This window comes from Penicillium paradoxum, assembly GCF_028828445.1.
Source record: "Penicillium paradoxum strain IBT 22861 chromosome Unknown utg000002l_segment0_segment0, whole genome shotgun sequence".
Taxonomy (NCBI): Eukaryota; Fungi; Ascomycota; class Eurotiomycetes; order Eurotiales; family Aspergillaceae; genus Penicillium; species Penicillium paradoxum.
This window is the reverse complement of record NW_026643180.1, coordinates 1,560,105-1,579,024: the sequence shown is the minus strand read 5'-3', so window position 1 is coordinate 1,579,024 and position 18,920 is coordinate 1,560,105. Positions and strand designations below refer to the sequence as shown.

At 51.1% G+C, this 18,920-nt stretch overlaps 6 protein-coding genes across 6 annotated transcripts; 4 read left to right on the top strand and 2 right to left on the bottom strand.

Annotated features, from left to right (window-relative positions):
- Positions 1-46: 46 nt before the first annotated feature.
- N7457_000599 (uncharacterized protein) lies at positions 47-1,472 on the bottom strand (the record flags this gene model as incomplete). Its single annotated transcript, XM_057171667.1, has 6 exons — positions 47-87; positions 159-750; positions 807-842; positions 915-1,059; positions 1,125-1,207; positions 1,269-1,472. 6 exons carry the CDS (start codon positions 1,470-1,472, stop codon positions 47-49), a joined length of 1,101 nt encoding a protein of 366 aa, XP_057035570.1.
- A 1,114-nt stretch (positions 1,473-2,586) lies between these two features.
- N7457_000598 (uncharacterized protein) lies at positions 2,587-4,549 on the bottom strand (the record flags this gene model as incomplete). The annotated part of the gene is made up of 3 exons (XM_057171666.1): positions 2,587-3,903; positions 4,143-4,389; positions 4,527-4,549. The coding sequence occupies 3 exons, from the start codon at positions 4,547-4,549 to the stop codon at positions 2,587-2,589; spliced, it is 1,587 nt and encodes a 528-aa protein (XP_057035569.1).
- Positions 4,550-4,820: 271 nt separating this feature from the next.
- On the top strand, positions 4,821-6,102 carry N7457_000597 (WD40 repeat domain-containing protein; the record flags this gene model as incomplete). The annotated part of the gene is made up of 4 exons (XM_057171665.1): positions 4,821-4,861; positions 4,921-5,086; positions 5,147-5,794; positions 5,848-6,102. 4 exons carry the CDS (start codon positions 4,821-4,823, stop codon positions 6,100-6,102), a joined length of 1,110 nt encoding a protein of 369 aa, XP_057035568.1.
- Positions 6,103-6,542: 440 nt separating this feature from the next.
- N7457_000596 (thioredoxin domain-containing protein) lies at positions 6,543-9,054 on the top strand (the record flags this gene model as incomplete). The annotated part of the gene is made up of 4 exons (XM_057171664.1): positions 6,543-6,638; positions 6,691-6,808; positions 6,858-8,363; positions 8,420-9,054. The coding sequence occupies 4 exons, from the start codon at positions 6,543-6,545 to the stop codon at positions 9,052-9,054; spliced, it is 2,355 nt and encodes a 784-aa protein (XP_057035567.1).
- A 1,536-nt stretch (positions 9,055-10,590) lies between these two features.
- On the top strand, positions 10,591-11,633 carry N7457_000595 (CAP domain-containing protein; the record flags this gene model as incomplete). The annotated part of the gene is made up of 2 exons (XM_057171663.1): positions 10,591-11,237; positions 11,291-11,633. The coding sequence occupies 2 exons, from the start codon at positions 10,591-10,593 to the stop codon at positions 11,631-11,633; spliced, it is 990 nt and encodes a 329-aa protein (XP_057035566.1).
- Positions 11,634-13,274: 1,641 nt separating this feature from the next.
- On the top strand, positions 13,275-18,752 carry N7457_000594 (ATP-grasp fold subdomain 2; the record flags this gene model as incomplete). The annotated part of the gene is made up of 13 exons (XM_057171662.1): positions 13,275-13,680; positions 13,738-13,767; positions 13,821-15,758; positions 15,831-15,921; positions 16,289-16,386; positions 16,451-16,572; positions 16,643-16,786; positions 16,854-17,236; positions 17,309-17,519; positions 17,569-18,170; positions 18,220-18,251; positions 18,314-18,606; positions 18,666-18,752. The coding sequence occupies 13 exons, from the start codon at positions 13,275-13,277 to the stop codon at positions 18,750-18,752; spliced, it is 4,437 nt and encodes a 1,478-aa protein (XP_057035565.1).
- Positions 18,753-18,920: the final 168 nt, after the last annotated feature.

The window sequence follows — 18,920 nt, the reverse complement described above, 5'->3', positions numbered from 1 at the left end:
TCTCTAAAGCAAGAAACTATGACTTCGATATAGTCCCCGTTTACATTCAAAGGATAGCAGTGGCATTCGCATGCGAACCAACCCCACCTATAAACCAATTAGTATAGTCCACACCACCAGCGCATTAATCGAGTTGCAAAGCACACAAGAAAACATACCGGGCATATTAGCTGGAGCACTCGTCATGAAGAAAGACCACTTTCCTCGGGCCCGACATTTCTCAGCGAGTTTCTCCAAATCCCACATCTCACCAATAGGACATCCCCACAGCGCCAGCAAGCTCTGATGCAGATAATCATTTTCAGGAACGGGCCATGACTCGAATGTCGGTGCGTCGCCGGCAACAGCTGCGAAATAGCAATCATGTAGCCAGTCCCGAATCGCTGGCTCGCGGGAAAGTCCAGCGAAACACAGATTTTCGTGGGAGCGTGTCGCAGCTGCATACCGTTGCTCAGAGGTGAGGTCGTAGTACCGCTCTACGAAGCCCGAGCGTACGAGGAGAATATCTCCGACTCGGATGTCGCCACCTTCAGACTGCGGGCGTAGATCTAGACCTTGGGATTTCGCACATGCTTGTAGCTCTGAGAGTGTGATGTTGTGTGTTGTATAGGGGTCGTAGAGCTTGTTATTGGATTTGGCGTAGTGGTAGTAGTCTAATAGGATTCCTCGGCCGGCGATTCCGTGCATGGCCCAGTGGTGGATGCTACAGCGGTGGTTTGCAGTTGGGCCCACAAAGTCGGTGCTTCTGGCCTGTAGGCTCATGTATTAGAGTCGAGGAGTGTATAATAGGAGCTTTTGAGACTTACTCCATTGTAGAAACACTTGCTGTCAATGTGACTGAACTATAGATGGAACAATTAGATTGGAATGTGGGTGATAGCGTTGGTGAAACCCAGATGAGCATGAATACTTACATGTCGGAATCCGTCCCACTGCGTTCCGCTCTGCGTATTCATAGTATACGTATCGTCGTAAGCGACATCCTCAACCAGCGTTTTGATGTTGTGTTGAAACGACTCGCGGTCGAACGCGGGTTTCTCAGGCACCGTGAGAGGAAGACTAGACATTGGCGAGTATAAGTCAGGAATTTCGTCTAGTTCATTGCTGTAGTCTGAATCACTTACTCTAGTCGGACCATCTCACCAGTTTCGATCTCAGCGGCCGATGCCTTGACCCGCTGGGGTGTCAAGAGGTTCAGTCTGCCCAACTATGAAACGAATCAACCACAGCTCCACAGAACATAGCTTCACTCAATTGCGACATCGAACCTCGTCATCTTTACCCCAGACCCAAGCAGCACCGTGAGGAGCGCCAGACAGTTGTGGAAGCTCCTTCCGCGAAGGGAACTTGCTGTTGTTAGGATTCCAGGGTAATTGGTCCGCAACTTGAGTAGAGGTAGGCATTATGGAGTGATAATTCCCAAGGTGGCTTGCTATGGCAGAGAGCCTTGAGGAAGGAGTTTGGGAGGCCATGAAGAAAGGCCGGGTATAAGGGTCAACCGGATGAGCCCTAACTCAAAAAGTCTATGAGGTAGCACTGTTACTGGATTCGGGGTTGGCTACTACGCAGGCAGTATGGGGTAGCACAGGAACTTGTGAATAGATTCTAGCTGTGGCACAACGGGCTGAGCTGATTTATAGGAACACCAGAAGATGCACTACGGAATATTGTGACGAGAATTGGGACTTTGCAGCCGAGGAGGGGGAGTTTCTTTGTTCTCTATACCTGTATATCCCGAGATCGGAGCTAGGCCTTCCTTAAGCGAAGAGGTAGCGAATGGATAGTTCTCGGGATATGCTCGATGTGATGATCCATATGTTTGCTTTTTCTGTGCACTAGAAATTTACAAGAATCACCGCAAGATGAGCAGCAAGGGCTACGAGACGCAGAATCCCGAGGCGGCTCCCCTTTGTGGAGAAAGTACCTTCTCCACAGTTGGGGCCCACAGAATGACGCCGAAGACTCCGAAGACTCCGAAGAGGTCCAGATTCCAGTTGCTTTGGGGCATCTCAGGCTAGGGTTTGATTGAAACGCGGTAGATGCAATGGAGAATACTCGCTGCAACCCAGAACTTCAGCATTTAGACAAATCTACGAGAGAGAAGAGAGAGCAACAGATTCGAAGGCCATTCGACCTCGTTTTTTGCCTTTTTCATTTAGGTCATTGCGGGAATTGCTCCCAGATGGTATGCACGTACAAAACTGGGACGGATTTGCTCTATGAAAGCACAGGAGGATCGCCCCGAGTGTGATGCGTTTGCCACTTTCTGCAAAGTAAGAAGGTAGATGGGAAATATCCGCCGGAACCAGGAATTTCAAAGACGCTGCAGAAAGGGTATGCCGTGACGGAGTGGAAAAAGAAAACATAACATAAAACACAACATTGAAAGGGAGACCCATAATTGCAGGTCATAGGATGTATCGGATGGCCAACCCAGTATGCCCCGACCCCAATTTTCCATTGCGCCGAAGAGACAAGAAAAGATTCAACCGTGATTATTCGTTTCGGTCATAGGTCTTGCCACCCCAAATATGAGAACAAGATAGCAATCATCGCTAGAAGGACATGTATGAAAAGAGGACCTGATTAACCCTGAGAGGGGACGCCAGTGGACTCCGAAGTGGGGCGGCCGCCACGGCCACGGCCATAACCACGGCTGTAACCACCTCGACCACGTCCATAGCCACGTCCACGTCCACGGCCGCGGTAGTTAGGCCGGTAGCCATCAACGCTACCCTGTCCAAAGGTTTCCATGTTGCGCTTTTCCTCCTCCCCGCGCCATTCACGGCCACCTACACGAGTGGTGTTTTCCTCACGATCACGAGCCTCACTGGAGATATTGTCGAAGAAGGAAGAGCCGCGATTGTAGCCAGGGTTGGAAGAACCGCCCGGGTTCGACATGGACTCCATGGATTCCGCTTCCTCGGCCGCGTGGACCTCAGCCTCAGCAGCAGGGATTCCAGTAGCAATGGCCTCTTTCACCAGATCCTGCTTGTTGAACTTGGCGTTTGCTGTTTGGAAATCGTAATCCGATTGGGGGACTTCAATCTTCTTTTGTTGGTGTTGGGGACGAGGACCGCCGCGTCCGCCACGGGGGTGTTGGTGGCCACCTCGGGGAGCACGGTTGTTGTCGTAGGGGCGCATGTGATTCATCTGATGCGTTAACGCGTCCACCCCAGCTTCGGGGTGTCCAGACTGCTTTTGCGCACCAGGCTGCGGCAATTTGGCCATAGCAGCAGCGACAGCAGCGGTGGCAGCCGCAGTGGCATCAGTGATAGATTGGTTGTTGCCGCGTGGGGCAGTAGGAATGTGGGCAGCTTGAGGAGCAGGCTTCGGGGCAGCGATCGGGATGGCTGGCATGACTCGGCCATTCTTCTGAGGGACAGCAGCCGGAGGAGCGGAGGTGATAGGAGCTTGCAGAGCTTCAGCCACAGAAGGCTTGGACTCGACTGGAGGAGTGGGAGCATTCTGAATGGCCGGGGTCGCGTTTTGGCTCATAGAATTGTTAGGAACCTTGTCGTCAACTGGGAGCTCAGAGGTAGATTTGGGCGCGGGTGCGGCACCGGGAGGTCCCGGGCGTTGTGACCCAGGCTGCTGGCCAGGTCCAATGGGCATTGGAGGTTGGAATTGGCCAGGGCCAGGAGGGAATCCATGGCCCGGAGGAGGGTACCATCCCGGTGGAGCACCATATGGAGGGAAACCTGGACCTGGAGGGAAGGGAGGAGGGGGTCCAAATCGCTGTCCGTAAGGTGGGTAGAATCCTTGCTGGAATTGAGGCTGCTGGGGGTATCCAGGAGGTGTAGGGCCAGCTCCCTGGGGGAGTTGGGGAGGGCCGTGGGGAGGAAGATTCTGAGGAACAGCTCCGGCATCCGGTCCCTGAGCAGGAACTGGTCTTTGCGTTCCCTATTTACGCCAATTAGCACATTGCATACACGATGCCACATTGAACAAGTCCAGAATGGCGAATTGATCATCAGAAGGAAGGCAACGGAAATCTCGACACGGTTTTGCGCATTCAGAACAGGTCTGTGAGTTTACATCCGAGAATTTTTCGTCATTTGATCAATTCGTCGAGACGCGGTGTTTTGTTGAATATATATGGGTTGGCGCGGTATATTGAGGAAAGAGCTGTAGTTACTTACCCCGAGGATGGCAGGGTCATCTGGTACCCGAGGTGGTTCTTGAGGTGCGGGGTCCTTTTGATCCTCTCCGGCAATGCTGATATCCTTCACATCACTTCCTCGGAAGACAATGTACTCGTAAACGCTGGTTGAAGGGGGAACTTCCTCGGCAGGATTCCCACGGCGTCCTTCTGAGCCAAATGACACGACGTTTTCGAGAGCGATTGTGGAAGCTTCGGGGTTGATTTCGTGGAGGGTACCGACATAACTGAAAGAATTAATTCTGCACAAGTCGATCCATATCCTGAAGAGCTCACCGAATGTCACTTTTCGAGATCAGGTTGAAGCGCTGACTGCGAGATGTTAGCTCCTGACCACCTTGTCATCGAGCAGGTTCAGACTGACCCTATGAGGTGGTTCATTTCCATGATGGCGGTGCGCGGTATCGCGCGGGGTAAGCAAATGGGAGAATAAGGTGGTGAAAAGAGTGAAAACGGAGAGATTTGAAGAGATGAGATAGGAGGCTGGGAAGGGAGGAGAAGGGAGCGGAAACGCAAATTCTGTGGTTTTGTGGAGGATGCGGGCTACGGTGGACTGCGCAAGCTCGGATAGCAGTTTGACGTTGGCGGGGAAGAAGTTGATGGGGAAAATAAGTGCTGATTCTGCGTCTGTCCGAATATCTGAAGATTCCGAGACACGATGACGACATCTTCAAACCGAGATCATTTTTTTCAGACATCGTGAGGCAAACATGTTTCTTGGTCTTTCGCTGGAAGGTGCTAACTGACGACCTTCACAGCGCATCGTTGGATGACCAGGAACGGAAAGATGCCAAGTCCCAGAACACCAATGGAAATCCAATTCGACTGCCAGGCAAGATTCTAGCAGCTCATCCAGATCCCTGGAACAATGGTTCGATCTACGTTGCGCATAGCAATGGCACCGTGAGAAGGATTGTCCTTGCCGTAAGTGCACATGTACCTACCGTTATTTACGGTCCCTTACAAACCCTGACATTGATATAGACAGGAGAAACAGCTAGGCTGTTTACAGGTCCGATGGCTCCCGTGACTAGTCTTTGTTTGAGTCCCGATGGGAAGCTCCTATTTGCCGGCTGCTGGGACAAAGCGGTTTGGAGCTGGGATACGGCTACGGGCCAGCCGCGCCAGAAGTACGAAGGTCATGTTGATTTTGTCCGATCACTTACTAGTGCGAGACTGCGTGGAGACGATCTTCTCATCTCTGGTGGAGCCGATGCTCAAGTCCTGGTATTCAACATCGCAAGTGGCGAGCGATTGGAGACCTTCAAGGGCCACGCTCGCGGGATCCAAGACCTGGCGCTTGACCCTGAATCAGAAGGCAGCCAACCCATCGTATTCAGCGCGGGTAGTGATCGGGAGATCCGCCAATTCAGTATCTTTGGTGGGGGTAATACGACTGACCCCCTCCTCCCACATGAAACCAGTGTCTACAAGCTTTTCTTTGATAATGATGGCGATCTTTGGACCGCATCTGCTGACAAGACAGTCAAATGTCTGGTTCGAGAGGATGGGTGGAAGGCTAATATGACACTGGAGCATCCTGACTTCGTGCGTGATGTTGTCGTCTATGAAACAGGAGGCTGGGTCGTCACTGCCTGTCGAGACGAGGAAGTTAGGGTGTGGAACCGATCTGTAAGAGTCTCTTTCTTTTTCAAGTTTCATAAGTTGTATGCTGACTACGATAGACTGGAGCACTTCATCATACTTTCTCCGGGCACTTCGAGGAGGTCACCGGGCTTGTCCTTATTGGGTCAACTATTGTCAGTGTAGGAATCGATGCGACTATTCGCCAGTGGTCCCTTCGACCTGATGAGCTCCAGAAAGCAGTTGAACTTGCTAAGAAGCCCACAGAAGACGAGAAAGAGGAGGAAAAACCGGCCGAATCAATGCTAACGGCGGAGGAAGAGGCAGAGTTGGCAGAGCTAATGGGAGATGATTAGACAATATGATACCCGGTTATTTTTCAAACATATTGTATACCTAGCCAAAACACTTTGCGTGTTTTGAACACCTTCCAATGCGGCCAAACCTTTCACATAGTAGAAAACACGTGACCTTCCTGATGCAGCCATGACGCACAGGGCCGATCTCCCGCGCCCTCGACCTTCCACCTCGACCCCGCCTATCGCGGTCGCCCTCTCACGACTCTATTCTTTAAGACTCGTTCTAAACCCCGTCCGATTTGTCTACATCGATCTGGAGATCTTGATTTGTCCCACGGGCCCCTCCACTTGTATCTCATTAGAATTTGATCTCGCGTGGGGTAGCTACTAAGCCCGAGTACTGTAGGTGCTGCCGGATTCCGTTAGTAATTCCTCCTGGGCCTCGGGCTGACGGACCTCTAGTCTCTAACCAACAAGAAACTTGGAAACCGGTCACAATGGCGGCTTCGATCAATCACGCACATCCGCGTCATGATGTACCTGACACGGGGCCAAAAATGGTCAATCGCTTGCAGGAGAGCAGATCTCCCTATGTGAGAGAGGCCTTCTCGGGGGTCCATGTCTGCCACGCTAACAAGATATCAGGTCCGAGGACATATGAACAACCCAGTAGCATGGCAAGTCTGGGATGCTGAATCTATGGCCCTTGCCAAGAAGCACAACCGTTTGATCTTCCTTAGTATCGGTTACTCCGCATGTCATTGTGGGTTACATTTTACTTATTCGGTCGGCGGTATTCTAATTTCGTCTAGGGTGCCATGTTATGGAAAAAGAGTCGTTTATGTCGTCAGAGGTGGCTTCAATCTTGAATGAATCTTTCGTGCCAATCAAGGTTGACCGTGAAGAGCGACCAGACATTGATGACATCTACATGAATTATGTCCAAGCCACAACAGGTTCTGGCGGCTGGCCTTTGAATGTGTTTCTGACTCCCAACCTAGAGCCTGTGTTTGGCGGCACTTACTGGCAAGGCCCAAATTCAACCACATTCACAGGTCCCGAGGCAATCGGGTTCGTGGAGATTTTGGAGAAATTGAGAGATGTCTGGCAGACACAACAACAGCGTTGTCTCGACAGTGCCAAAGAAATCACCAAACAACTCAGAGAATTTGCCGAGGAAGGGACGCATTCGCAGCACGGTGAACGCGATGATGACGAGGAGATGGACATAGAGCTTCTGGAAGAAGCATATCAACATTTCGCATCTCGATATGACTCGATCAATGGTGGGTTTGGCCGCGCACCCAAATTCCCTACGCCATCCAATCTCAGCTTTCTACTCCGGCTCGGTGCCTACCCAAGTCAGGTTACAGACATCGTGGGGCACGATGAATGCGAGCAAGCAACCGCCATGGCTGTCACAACACTAGTGAATATGGCTCGCGGTGGGATTCGAGACCATATTGGCCATGGATTTGCACGGTACAGCGTGACGACAGACTGGGGTCTCCCTCACTTTGAGAAGATGCTTTATGATCAGGCACAGCTGTTGGATGTTTACGTGGACGCTTTCCGGCTCACTCACGACCCCGAGCTGCTGGGTGCTGTATACGATCTGGCTGCCTACTTGACGAGCGCCCCGATCCAGTCGCCGACCGGAGGGTTCTTCTCTTCAGAAGATGCAGACAGTTATCCTGATCCAAACGACTCGGAAAAGCGGGAGGGTGCTTTTTATGTCTGGTCACTGAAGGAGCTCACTCAAGTGCTCGGCCCACGGGATGCCCCAGTATGTGCTAGACACTGGGGTGTACTCCCTGATGGCAACGTGCCACCTGAATATGACCCGCATGATGAGTTCATGAACCAAAATGTGTTGTCTATCCGTGCCACACCAAGCAAGCTCGCCAAAGACTTTGGTCTCAGCGAGGAAGAAGTGGTCAAGATTATTAAGTCGGGAAAGCAGAAGTTACACGATTATCGCGAACGAAAACGGGGGCGCCCGGACCTAGATGATAAGATCATCGTGGCTTGGAATGGACTAGCGATTGGTGCGCTTGCCAAATGCAGTGTTCTTTTCGAGGAGATTGAGAGCTCCAAGGCCGTTCAATGTCGTGAGGCAGCAGCACAGGCGATCAGTTTCATCAAGGACAACCTTTTCGACAAGGCTTCGGGACAGCTATGGCGCATTTACCGCGATGGAAAACGCGGAGACACACCAGGTTTCGCCGACGACTACGCATACTTGGCTAGCGGATTGCTGGACATGTATGATGCTACTTACGATGACAGCTATCTTCAATTTGCGGAGCGATTGCAGAGTAAGAACTACCCCTTCCCTTTGAATGGGATTTAATGGCTAACTTCATGGGTTCAGAGTACCTCAATGAATACTTCCTGGCCCAGAGTGGCTCTACAACCACCGGTTACTACAGCACACCCTTAATCCCATCCGCCGGTATGCCGGAGCCACTCCTCCGTTTGAAAACCGGCACCGAGTCGGCGACACCTTCAGTCAATGGAGTCATCTCGCGAAATTTGCTGCGCCTGGCTGCCCTGCTCGAGGATGAGAGTTACCGGACCTTGGCCCGACAGACCTGCAACTCCTTCGCTGTGGAGATTATCCAGCACCCATTCCTATTCGTTGGGATGCTGGACGTGATCGTGGGTCTCCAGATTGGCACTCGTACAGTAACAGGGGTGTTCTCTACTGCCGATGTCTCCACGCTAATCAGTTCGCGCGGCGACAATCGTCGGAACGATGAGCCGGTGGCGACACGTGACCTCATCCGGCGACGTGTACGGGCCGAAGCGGGCGTGGCCGTGTCTTCATCCATCGTGGTCACTTCGGTTGTTGATATCCGCCCCTCTCATCTGAAAGATTTTGTGGGGAACCAGTCCTTCTGGCTCAAATCCCGCAATTCGCTCTTCCAGAATCTGAAGGCTTCCGAACCTGCCAAGAACTACTTGATGGTTTGTGAGAGTGGGCGATGCCAGACTATTGATCTCTAGATGAACGCTACGATTGGTGGGCTTTTTTTTCAAATATTAATTAAGGATGTTGTGCCTGGCGTTTCTGGACATTGGGGTTGGCTTCTACGGAGTACTCCGTACGCTTTTTGTTCCTCCCACGCGAATCTCCCTGGACCCTGCAGGGGCCTACAAAATGCATGTTGAAGATTACGGAGTACAATATATGAGATCATCAGATGTGATCGTACAACATACACATTGGACTGGAAATATCAATTGATCATGATTTTATTTGTTCCCCCTTACTCTAGGCGCCCTGTTTTACCCCCGTTTGTGCTGTACCCCGACGCCAAGTGCCAATATGTATGTACTCCATTGCATCCCGACCTTTCCGTGCCGTCGGTGCATCTGATTGGTTTCAAAAAAATATTGCCGGACTTAGGTGACTTCGCTTTTCTTCACAGTCATGGCAGGGACCATCTCACAATTTTCCCGAAACCCCGTTAGAAGAAAATCATTAATTTCCCGAATGCTACTCCGTATTTGGGTGCTACGGAGTAGAGATCTCTGCACCGGAGACCCAGTGAAATGAGTGGCTGAAACGAGGGCTAACTCAAGTAATCTATCTCAGATCCGTCCGTGCACGCTACCGCAGGCGCCTATGAGCCAAGTTTCCTTAGCGGCTTGGGGGTGGAGAGTTTCATACTTTCTGTGCCGCGATTGGTCGGGGCCATTTGAAATTGTTCCTGAGATGTCTGGCTTTCCCCTGGTTTGATCATACAACATAGGCCAATATACAGAGTATATCTGGTTCTAGCTTTCAACGGAATTGTTTTCGTTTCGAATCCACGGTACTTTTGCATTAGCTGCCTTTCAGTTGGGAATAGTCTATGTTGTAGGGAGTACTCCATAGCTATAGCTGTGCGTTGCGACCCATGGGACGTGTCCAGGGGACACATCACACCCGTGGACATGGTGTCGTTTAATCTTAATCCTTAATTCATTCAACGACGTTACAGATATCGATGCCCAGCACCCGGGGAATTTGTGTGAAGCCCCTTTCAAATCTCGCCCAGCCGCCTCGGGTGTGGCCCCAATAGAACACAACGGTCTTTGGAATGTCTCGTGGAATGTGCCACGCTGAGTTATGTACGTCGAATGTGAAGAGGTTGGAGATTCCCCAGTGTGAAGCGAGAGAAAAAGCAATAAGAGCCTCTGGGTACCTGATTTCAATAGAACCATTCAAGGATAACCTACTCCGTACTTCTCGCAGTGTCTCTCCATCTCTTCATTTTAAAATTAATCTCCTGGTTTGCACGGCCCCACCCCTGTCAGGGCCCTCTCCTTTCTACTTTAAGCCCATCCCAACCCCATCTCGCCCTCACTTCACGCTTCCACTCTTTCCAGCTTCTGTCTTTCTTTCACTCTTTGAAGAAAGGGATTTGAGGCTTGTCATTCTTTTACGAAGTCGAGATACATTCCTTTGTCAACAGTCGATCTGTTTGACCTAATCCCCGACCCTCTCAACGAACTTCCTGGAGAAGTTCCTTTGTCGCTTTATCTCTTTATTCCACAATGCGTTCCGCTGCGATCCTTGCCGCCTTGGCGGTCGGCACTTGTGCCAAACTCGTCCACAAGGAGGTGTACACGACCGAATGGACTACCGTCACCGTCACCGAGACCGTCACCCAGTGGCCCACTCATGCCCCCAGTGCCGTCGTTGTGAATAGCGAGCCTGCCTCCACTCTTCAGCCCGTCGAAACTCCCGCCCCTACCGTCGATCTGTCAAAGAAGACCGGCGTCGCAGCCGAGACCGCCCCCGCTGAGGTCAAGTCCAAGCCCGCCCCCGCTGAAGTCAAGTCGGAGGCCGCCCCCGCTGAAGTAAAGTCGGCGGCGCCTGCTGTTGAAGCCGAGTCCAAGGCTCCTGCTGCTACAACCAGCGTGACTGCCCCCGCGACCTCATCGGTCGAGCCCGTTCAAGCTGTGACCTCCTCTGCTACTTCTTTGGCAACCTCGGCCTCTACCACTACTGCTGCTGCTGCTGCCACCTCTGCCGTCAGCACCAGCTCTACTGCCAGCGCCGGCGGTTCCTACCAGGAGTCGCTTTTGTCCAACCACAACATCCACCGCAGCACCCACGGTGCCGACGCTCTGACATGGTCCGACTCCCTCACCGAAAGTGCCAAGACCCTCGCCATGCGCTGTGTTTATGAGCACGACACGTAAGTATACAGTCGGTACGCTCCTCTCTCAATAATCATACTAACCTCCTTAGTTCTATCGGTGAAAGACAGTATGGTCAAAATATCGGATACGGTATTGAGCAGTCGAAGGTCGGCGAGCAAATTATCTCTCAGATGATGTACAGCGATGAAGAGCCTCTATTCTCGGGATTATACGGCCAGGCTAACCCTGATATGACCAACTTTTTGGATTGGGGCCACTTCACCCAGATTGTCTGGAAGGACACCCGTGAAGTCGGTTGCTACACCTACACTTGCGCTTCGTTGAAGGAAGGCGAATCCAGCATTCCCAACTCACCCTTCACTGTCTGCAACTACTTCCCCGCCGGTAATTACGAGGGCGAGTACGCGGATAACGTTGCACCTCCGTCTTAAATGTCTTGGGGCAGATGGAGATGTTAGGTTGAGGGGGCCGCATATGATTTCGTCCTCATGCGGGAGTGTTCTGAACCAATAGACGACTCAGCAGCCCTCGAACCCGCTGGTTGCTTTCCCTCTCGATATGCCTCTCCTCTTCGCTTTGTGCTGTGCGGTCTCCCTTATCCTTTACCTTCTTGATCATTTGCATGTTCTACCCTTGCGGGTGGGTTTCCCCGATGCTCTCGTGTGGCTGCACCTCGTGTTGTACATCATCCGAAACCGGGTACTCCTCTGCCGTTGTGAGCCATGCTGTATGTATGCAAGCGTGTCTGGTCCTTCCCACTTTGAAGAATCTATGGCAATGCAGATATTATCGTTCAATTGTGAATATTCTTGACTGTCTTGCCACGAATATTGTGGCGGTTCATCCTGTGGATAACAAAATCTCCGGCGTCTTGTTTTCTATATTTTTCCCCGAGCGTGCTACACTGCATGCAACTCGAGCGTGCTCATGAAGTCTTTCCAAGCCATTTTAAACCCCTTTGTAGGTTTTGCCCTTGTAGTTGTAGGTCCGCCTGATGACGTAGCTCACGTGATCCCACGCTCCCCGCATGACCGGTCCCTTCGCCCGAAACGTCATCGCGGAGAGTCGATGCCGATATACGTTGACCATTTCCGAGAACAGCCTCGTATTTCGAGAGTCTTCTGTGTCGGATACGCGGCAAACCACTTCCTCCATCCCGATCTTCAATTTTTGATTAATTGTTTATAATAAAAATATTCAACCCTTCCAGTCCCAAGCATAACCCCCCGTTCGGCTTGTACATCCCATACCCCAGACTAAGCTTCCTGCAGTAACGTGTTGCAGCAACTGCAGTGCGCATCATTCGGCCCAAGTGAGTTCTTAGTCCGACCCATCTCTCATTCTGCCCTATCATTGCCTCTTAAAACTTCCCCACGGGGTGAGGGGCCTTACCACAAGACTCGGTCATTTCTTCCCATCCATGGAAAAGAGATGTGATGTCCATATCCGAGTTGCAAGCACTTGGCTCCATTTATGTTTGAAACAAATATTCCGGGGAGATCAAAATACTATATGCTTGTCTACGTGGTGTTTCTTGGCTGGACTTAGTTGACCTCTGACAAGCCGCAGGTCCAAACCCTCATCCGTTTCTCCGGCGCTATCATTCCGCTCTTCCACAGTACCACCCGGTCACACCAACCCGGACGCCGGTTTTACCAATAATTTGCGCTGTACGGTGCCTTGTAAGTCCATTGCTCCATTCTTGTTCATGTCGATTTCCCCTTAGGCCCGAGCCGGGCTGGTTCCACACTCGTCGCTTGTGCTCTATACTCCATGCTTCACATGCATTTAAAGATTACCCGCATACTCTCTGTTGGTCTCGTGGCACTCTGTCTTCCTATCTCTACATGATCTATATCTCGTGCATATCTTCTCATTTTCTTGTCTATCATCTTTCTACCTCTCCATCTGCCTGCATCTGCATATGACATAGTATCAATGCCATCATACTGCCTCCAAGACTGCCACTACTTTTACCGCACAGCCCTTCGCCTCTTGTCCATCCCCACTTGCCTCGCTAGTCGCTACGCTTGATTGTACTTTGCCTCGGAAGATTGCATATATCTAACATCATGTCTTACTCCTCAACGGCAGTCCGATTTTTCACAGCCCCCAAACCACTAGGCGACACCATGAACGCAAACACAACCAAGAACTCCGAATCCGACTCCCCAGCTCACGCGGTCGTGAGACCAAATTTACCTACTAAGCAACCCTCGGAAGAGATTGCCAAACCCCACACACCCAAAAGCCAGGGCTTGACTTTTGCACACCAGGATGCGCTGCCCAAGCTACCTATTCCAGATCTAGAGGATACTTGCCGCAGACACCTGGAAGCTCTACGCGCGTTGCAATCCCCGCGTGAACATGAAGATAGCAAGGCCGCTGTTCGGGACTTTTTGAAAACCGATGGTCCTGTTTTGCAAGAGCGGCTAAAAGCTTATGCTGGTTCAAAGACAAGTTATATTGAGCAGTTCTGTAGGTCTATCCAAAGCCCAAAACAAAGAGAGATGAATGTCAGCTAATCAAACTTAGGGTATGATTCTTACTTGAACTTCGATAATCGTGAGTGTAACTTTCCTTTTTCGCTTTGAATCCAAATTAACCAGCATCCGCAGCTGTCGTTCTGAACCTCAATCCATTCTTCCTCCTGGAGGATGATCCGACTCCCGCTAGAAACCACCAGGTTACTAGAGCCGCATCACTGGCGGTCTCGGCATTGGCGTTTGTTCGAGCCGTGCGTCGAGAGGAGTTGCCGGCTGATGAAGTGCGAGGAACACCTCTTTGCATGTATCAGTACTCGCGACTATTTGGAACGGCACGTGTGCCTACCGAGAATGGCTGTATCATCAGCCAGAACCCTTCTGCCAAGCATATGGTTGTCATGTGTCGGGGCCAGTTTTATTGGTTCGACGTTTTGGATGACAATAGCGATTTGATTATGAGTGAAAAGGACATCTCGCTTAACTTACAAGTCATTATCGAGGATGCGACACAAACTTCCATTCATCATGCAGCCAAGGGAGCTTTGGGCGTACTCAGCACGGAGAATCGGAAGGTCTGGTCTGGACTTCGGGATATCATGACCAAGGATCCAGGATCCAACAATGCCGAATGTTTGAATATTGTGGACACTGCGCTCTTCATTCTTTGCTTGGATTACACAGAGCCAACAACAACAGCCGAGCTCTGTGCTAACATGCTTTGCGGCACAAGCGAGGTCATCAAGGGTGTCCAGGTCGGAACCTGCACCAACCGGTGGTATGACAAACTGCAAATCATTGTCTGCAAGAACGGTAGCGCGGGCATCAATTTCGAACACACTGGTGTGGATGGACACACGGTACTCCGCTTTGCTAGCGACCTTTACACCGACACCATCCTCCGTTTCGCCAAAACTATCAATGGGCGGTCCCCAAGCCTTTGGGCAACGACTAGCCCCGACCCCTCAAAGCGTGACCCGCACAGCTTCGGAAACGTCAGCACGACGCCCCGCAAACTCGAATGGGACATGACACCCGAGCTTAACATCGCGATTCGCTTCGCCGAGTCCCACCTTTCAGACTTGCTCTACCAACACGAATTCCAAGTCCTGGATTTCGAATCCTTCGGCAAGAACTTTATCACCTCAATGGGTTTCTCTCCAGATGCATTCATCCAAATGGCCTTCCAGGCCGCATACTATGGGCTTTACGGAAGACTCGAAAACACCTACGAACCAGCCATGACAAAGATGTTCCTGCACGGACGCACGGAAGCCATCCGCACTGTCACCCCCGAATGTCTCGACTTCGTCACAGCATTCTGGGGCGAGAACTCCCCCGACCAAAAGGTCGACGCCCTTCGCACCGCATGCCAGAAGCACACTGCTCTCACAAAAGAATGCTCCAAGGGCCAAGGCCCGGACCGTCACCTCTATGCCCTCTACTGCCTCTGGCAGCGTTCCTTTGATGAAGGCGTCTTCCTAGACTCCAGTTCAACGGGCGGATATTCCAGTCCGGGTGATTCACAATCTCAAACACCAAGTCAAGGCATCGAATCACCCCGACTCTCCTCCCCCGCCCCTTCAGAAGACAGCTTCTCGGTGGGAAGCAGCGCACGCTACCGCACAATAACCGCTCCGACACCAGCTATCTTCGCCGACGCAGGCTGGGACAAGATCAACACCACAGTATTGTCGACCTCGAACTGTGGCAACCCGTGTCTGCGGCACTTCGGCTTCGGCCCCACGTCCGCCGACGGCTTCGGTATCGGCTATATTATTAAGGATGACTCGATCTCCATCTGCGCTAGCTCTAAGCACAGACAGACATCGCGTCTTATGCACACTCTTGAACAATATCTGTTTGAGATTCGGAAGCTGTTGCGTGCGACGAATCACAAGACCAAGAGTCCGCGCACGAGTCGTGCTAGAGAGACTGAGGCTATGGCTGAGAGTTTGCAGACGGATTCGAATCGTCGTGGCAGAATTGTAAGAGGTGGTGGTGCACATGGTGCTGATACGCCTACCTCGGCTGCCGAGAGTAGTTATCTGGAGGACGATGGAATGGGAGGATGTAAGTTTTTCTTTTCTTTCCTTTCAGTGCCGTTGATTTGGGACACTCTTACTGACTGTGGTTTTCTATTAGATGGCTTCTTCGATGCTGGTATGCTTCTACATGCTCTCAAGGGTCTCAGTGCGGAACGGGAACAACGTGGGGAGAAGCCTGCTAGACGCAGGTTTGTGGGCAAGAAACTTCATCTCAACGAGTATTGATTGTGCCCAACTATGGCACAAATATTTATAGTTAGTTCAATGAGAGAATGAACCATGACATGAATTCAGTCTACAAGTATAGATGTCAACCCCGAAGTATAAAAAAGCCCTCGGCAATTGTGGGGACACCGAGACCGGATTAGCCGACTTAACTCAATAGCCTTCTTGACATATATTCCATCACCTCCCCGGTTTGTGACCAACTCCGCAGTTGTATATAAGCCAATCTGACGAATCAATCGTCAATCTCCATGTGTATTCTATGAGCACCATGAGTCTGCACGCACTGCCGAAACGGGCACCCCGCACATTACGAGCTCCTCTAACAAGGGGCTTCACAACCACCCCCCTCACCGCGGGCTATGCGGACACACTACCAAACCTGAAGATTGGCGCGCATACGAAAGTATTATTCCAGGGATTCACAGGTAAGTATTCGCCTTGATCGTACGATCCACGTTCCAAAAGAACGATTGCTGACCTCCACCACAGGAAGACAGGCAACAGCCAATGTCAAAGAGTCCTTAGAATGGGGCACTAAGATCGTAGGAGGCGTCAAGCCAGGCGTGGAAGGCGAACACCTAGGCTTGCCCATCTTCCCATCCGTCAAAGCGGTATGAGAAATAGACCGATTGTTCTTTCGGGGGACATGAAATTAAACCAACTGGCTAACCTACCTCCCAGGCCCAGGAACGGGCAAAACCCGATGCATCGGCAATTTACGTTCCGGGGAACCAGACCGCCAAAGCCATCGAAGAAGCCATCGAAGCTGAAATCCCGCTTGTCGTCGCTGTGGCGGAACATGTGCCGATCCACGACATCCTTCGGGTAAGAGGGTTTTCTTACCCGTCTCAGCGAGGGTGGAATGGCGTCGTTACTAACTATTTTTTATCAGATCCACTCCATGCTCCAAACGCAGTCTAAAACTCGTCTGGTTGGTGCAAATTGCCCCGGCATTATATCAGCTATCGGTAAATGTCGAATCGGGTTCCAGCCATTGCCTTGCTTCGCGCCGGGGAATGTGGGTATTGTAGCTAAGTCCGGGACTCTGAGCTATGAGACTGTGGCGTCGACGACTCGAGCTGGGCTCGGGCAGAGTCTTTGTATAAGTATGGGTGGGGACGTGTTGGCTGGCACCAATTTTGTGGATGCGCTCACTATCTTTGAGAATGATCCTGATACGGAGGGTATCATCTTGGTTGGTGAGATTGGGGGGACGGCGGAGATGGATGCCGCTGAGTGGATTAAGGATTATCGAAGAAGGACTGTGGATCCGAAGTGAGTTATTGTTATTGTTTTTGATTGAGAGATCTCTCATATGTTTTCGGGTTGCGTTCTGACTACGTGCAGACCTATAATGGCGCTTGTTGGGGGCTTGGAAGCGCCCCCTGGGCGGATTATGGGACATGCTGGCGCCTGGGTTGCGCCCGGGGAACCAGATGCAGAAGCTAAGTATCAAGCGCTTGAACGTGCTGGTGCGGTGATGGTCAATCATCCAGAGAAGTTTGGGGAGGGAATGAAGATTTTGTTGGCTAACCAGTCTAGTCGCCCTGGGACAAATGTGAGTGAATTGTGTCTTGTCAGCCTGAGGTATACTGACATAAGGACAGCCAATCTCAGGGACCAGGTCTCAAAAGCGAGGCTTTCACACTATGAGACGAGTTACGCCAACTTCGAGAATGACTACTGAGCACAAGCGTAGCCTCTATATCAAGCAGTTCCAAGCATTCGACATCCTCAAGCAGAAATCCGTCCGTGTGAACGAGTCAAGTTCTGAGTCCGATTTCTCAATTTCTATCACAGTCGACCGAACAGCTTTATCTCCATGCATCATTGTTGCACCGACTGCCAAGTCTGAACCAGCTCGGTCGCTGAGAATCCCGTTCCCTTATACCCAGACCAAGTTCAATGATAGCCCCATTGCTGCTACTGCAGCCTCGCACTTGAACCTCCCAGCCTCTGCTAACAAGAAGGTGGAAGAGTTAGTTCAAGCCCTCTGGGAAATTTACAAGGAGAAAGAAGCCTTCGTTCTGGAGACGCGGGTTGGCATCTCCGCTGATGGGACTCTGGAAGTCCACAGTGCGCGGTTCGGATTCGACGATGCTGCGTTCCGTAGTTCAGGCCGCCAGGAGGATATCCACAAATTGAGAAACATCTCTGAAGAAGTCCCGGAGGAAGTTGAAGCCGAGAAGGACGGGATTGTTTATGTTAAGTATGTAGAAGCATAGTCTTCACTTTGGATTGCGGCTGATAGTAAGCAGGTTGGAAGGTGAAGGCAGTGTTGGCACACTAGGTATACATCATTTCTTTGGTTCATGGCTATCGAAGAAAATATTTGCTAATCATCTCGCACAGTTAATGGAGCCGGTCTTGCTATGAATACCGTTGACGCTCTGACAATTCACGGCGGTCACTGCGCGAACTTCCTCGATACCGGTGGCAAGGCTACTTCAGAGACTGTCAAGTCTTCATTTCGAGTGATTACCTCCGACGAGCGTGTCAAAGCCGTGTTCGTCAATATCTTTGGCGGATTGACACGGTGCGACATGATAGCTGAGGGTATTATCTTGGCTTTCCGAGATTTGAATATGAAGGTTCCAGTGGTTGTGAGACTGCGAGGTACAAATGAGGAGTTGGGGCAGAAGATGGTAAGAATTGATCTGGACTTCCAGAATCCTCATTTGGCTGCTGACTTTAACATTTGTAGATTGCGGAGAGTGGCCTTCCTCTGCATGCATTTGATGGGTTTGAGGAGGCTGCAAAGAAGGTTATTGCATTGGCTAAGGGTCAATAAAGGCACAGGATTTTTAGCAATCTCAATATGCTATTTTTGACTATATAGACCTTCTAGCGTAGACTTGTTTCTCAAGTTCAAATCAACTCGGTATCAAACACCTCGTACAAGAGCCTGCAGAATTGTCTTGAATCTTCATAAATTGTATATTCTAAATGGCAGCATGAT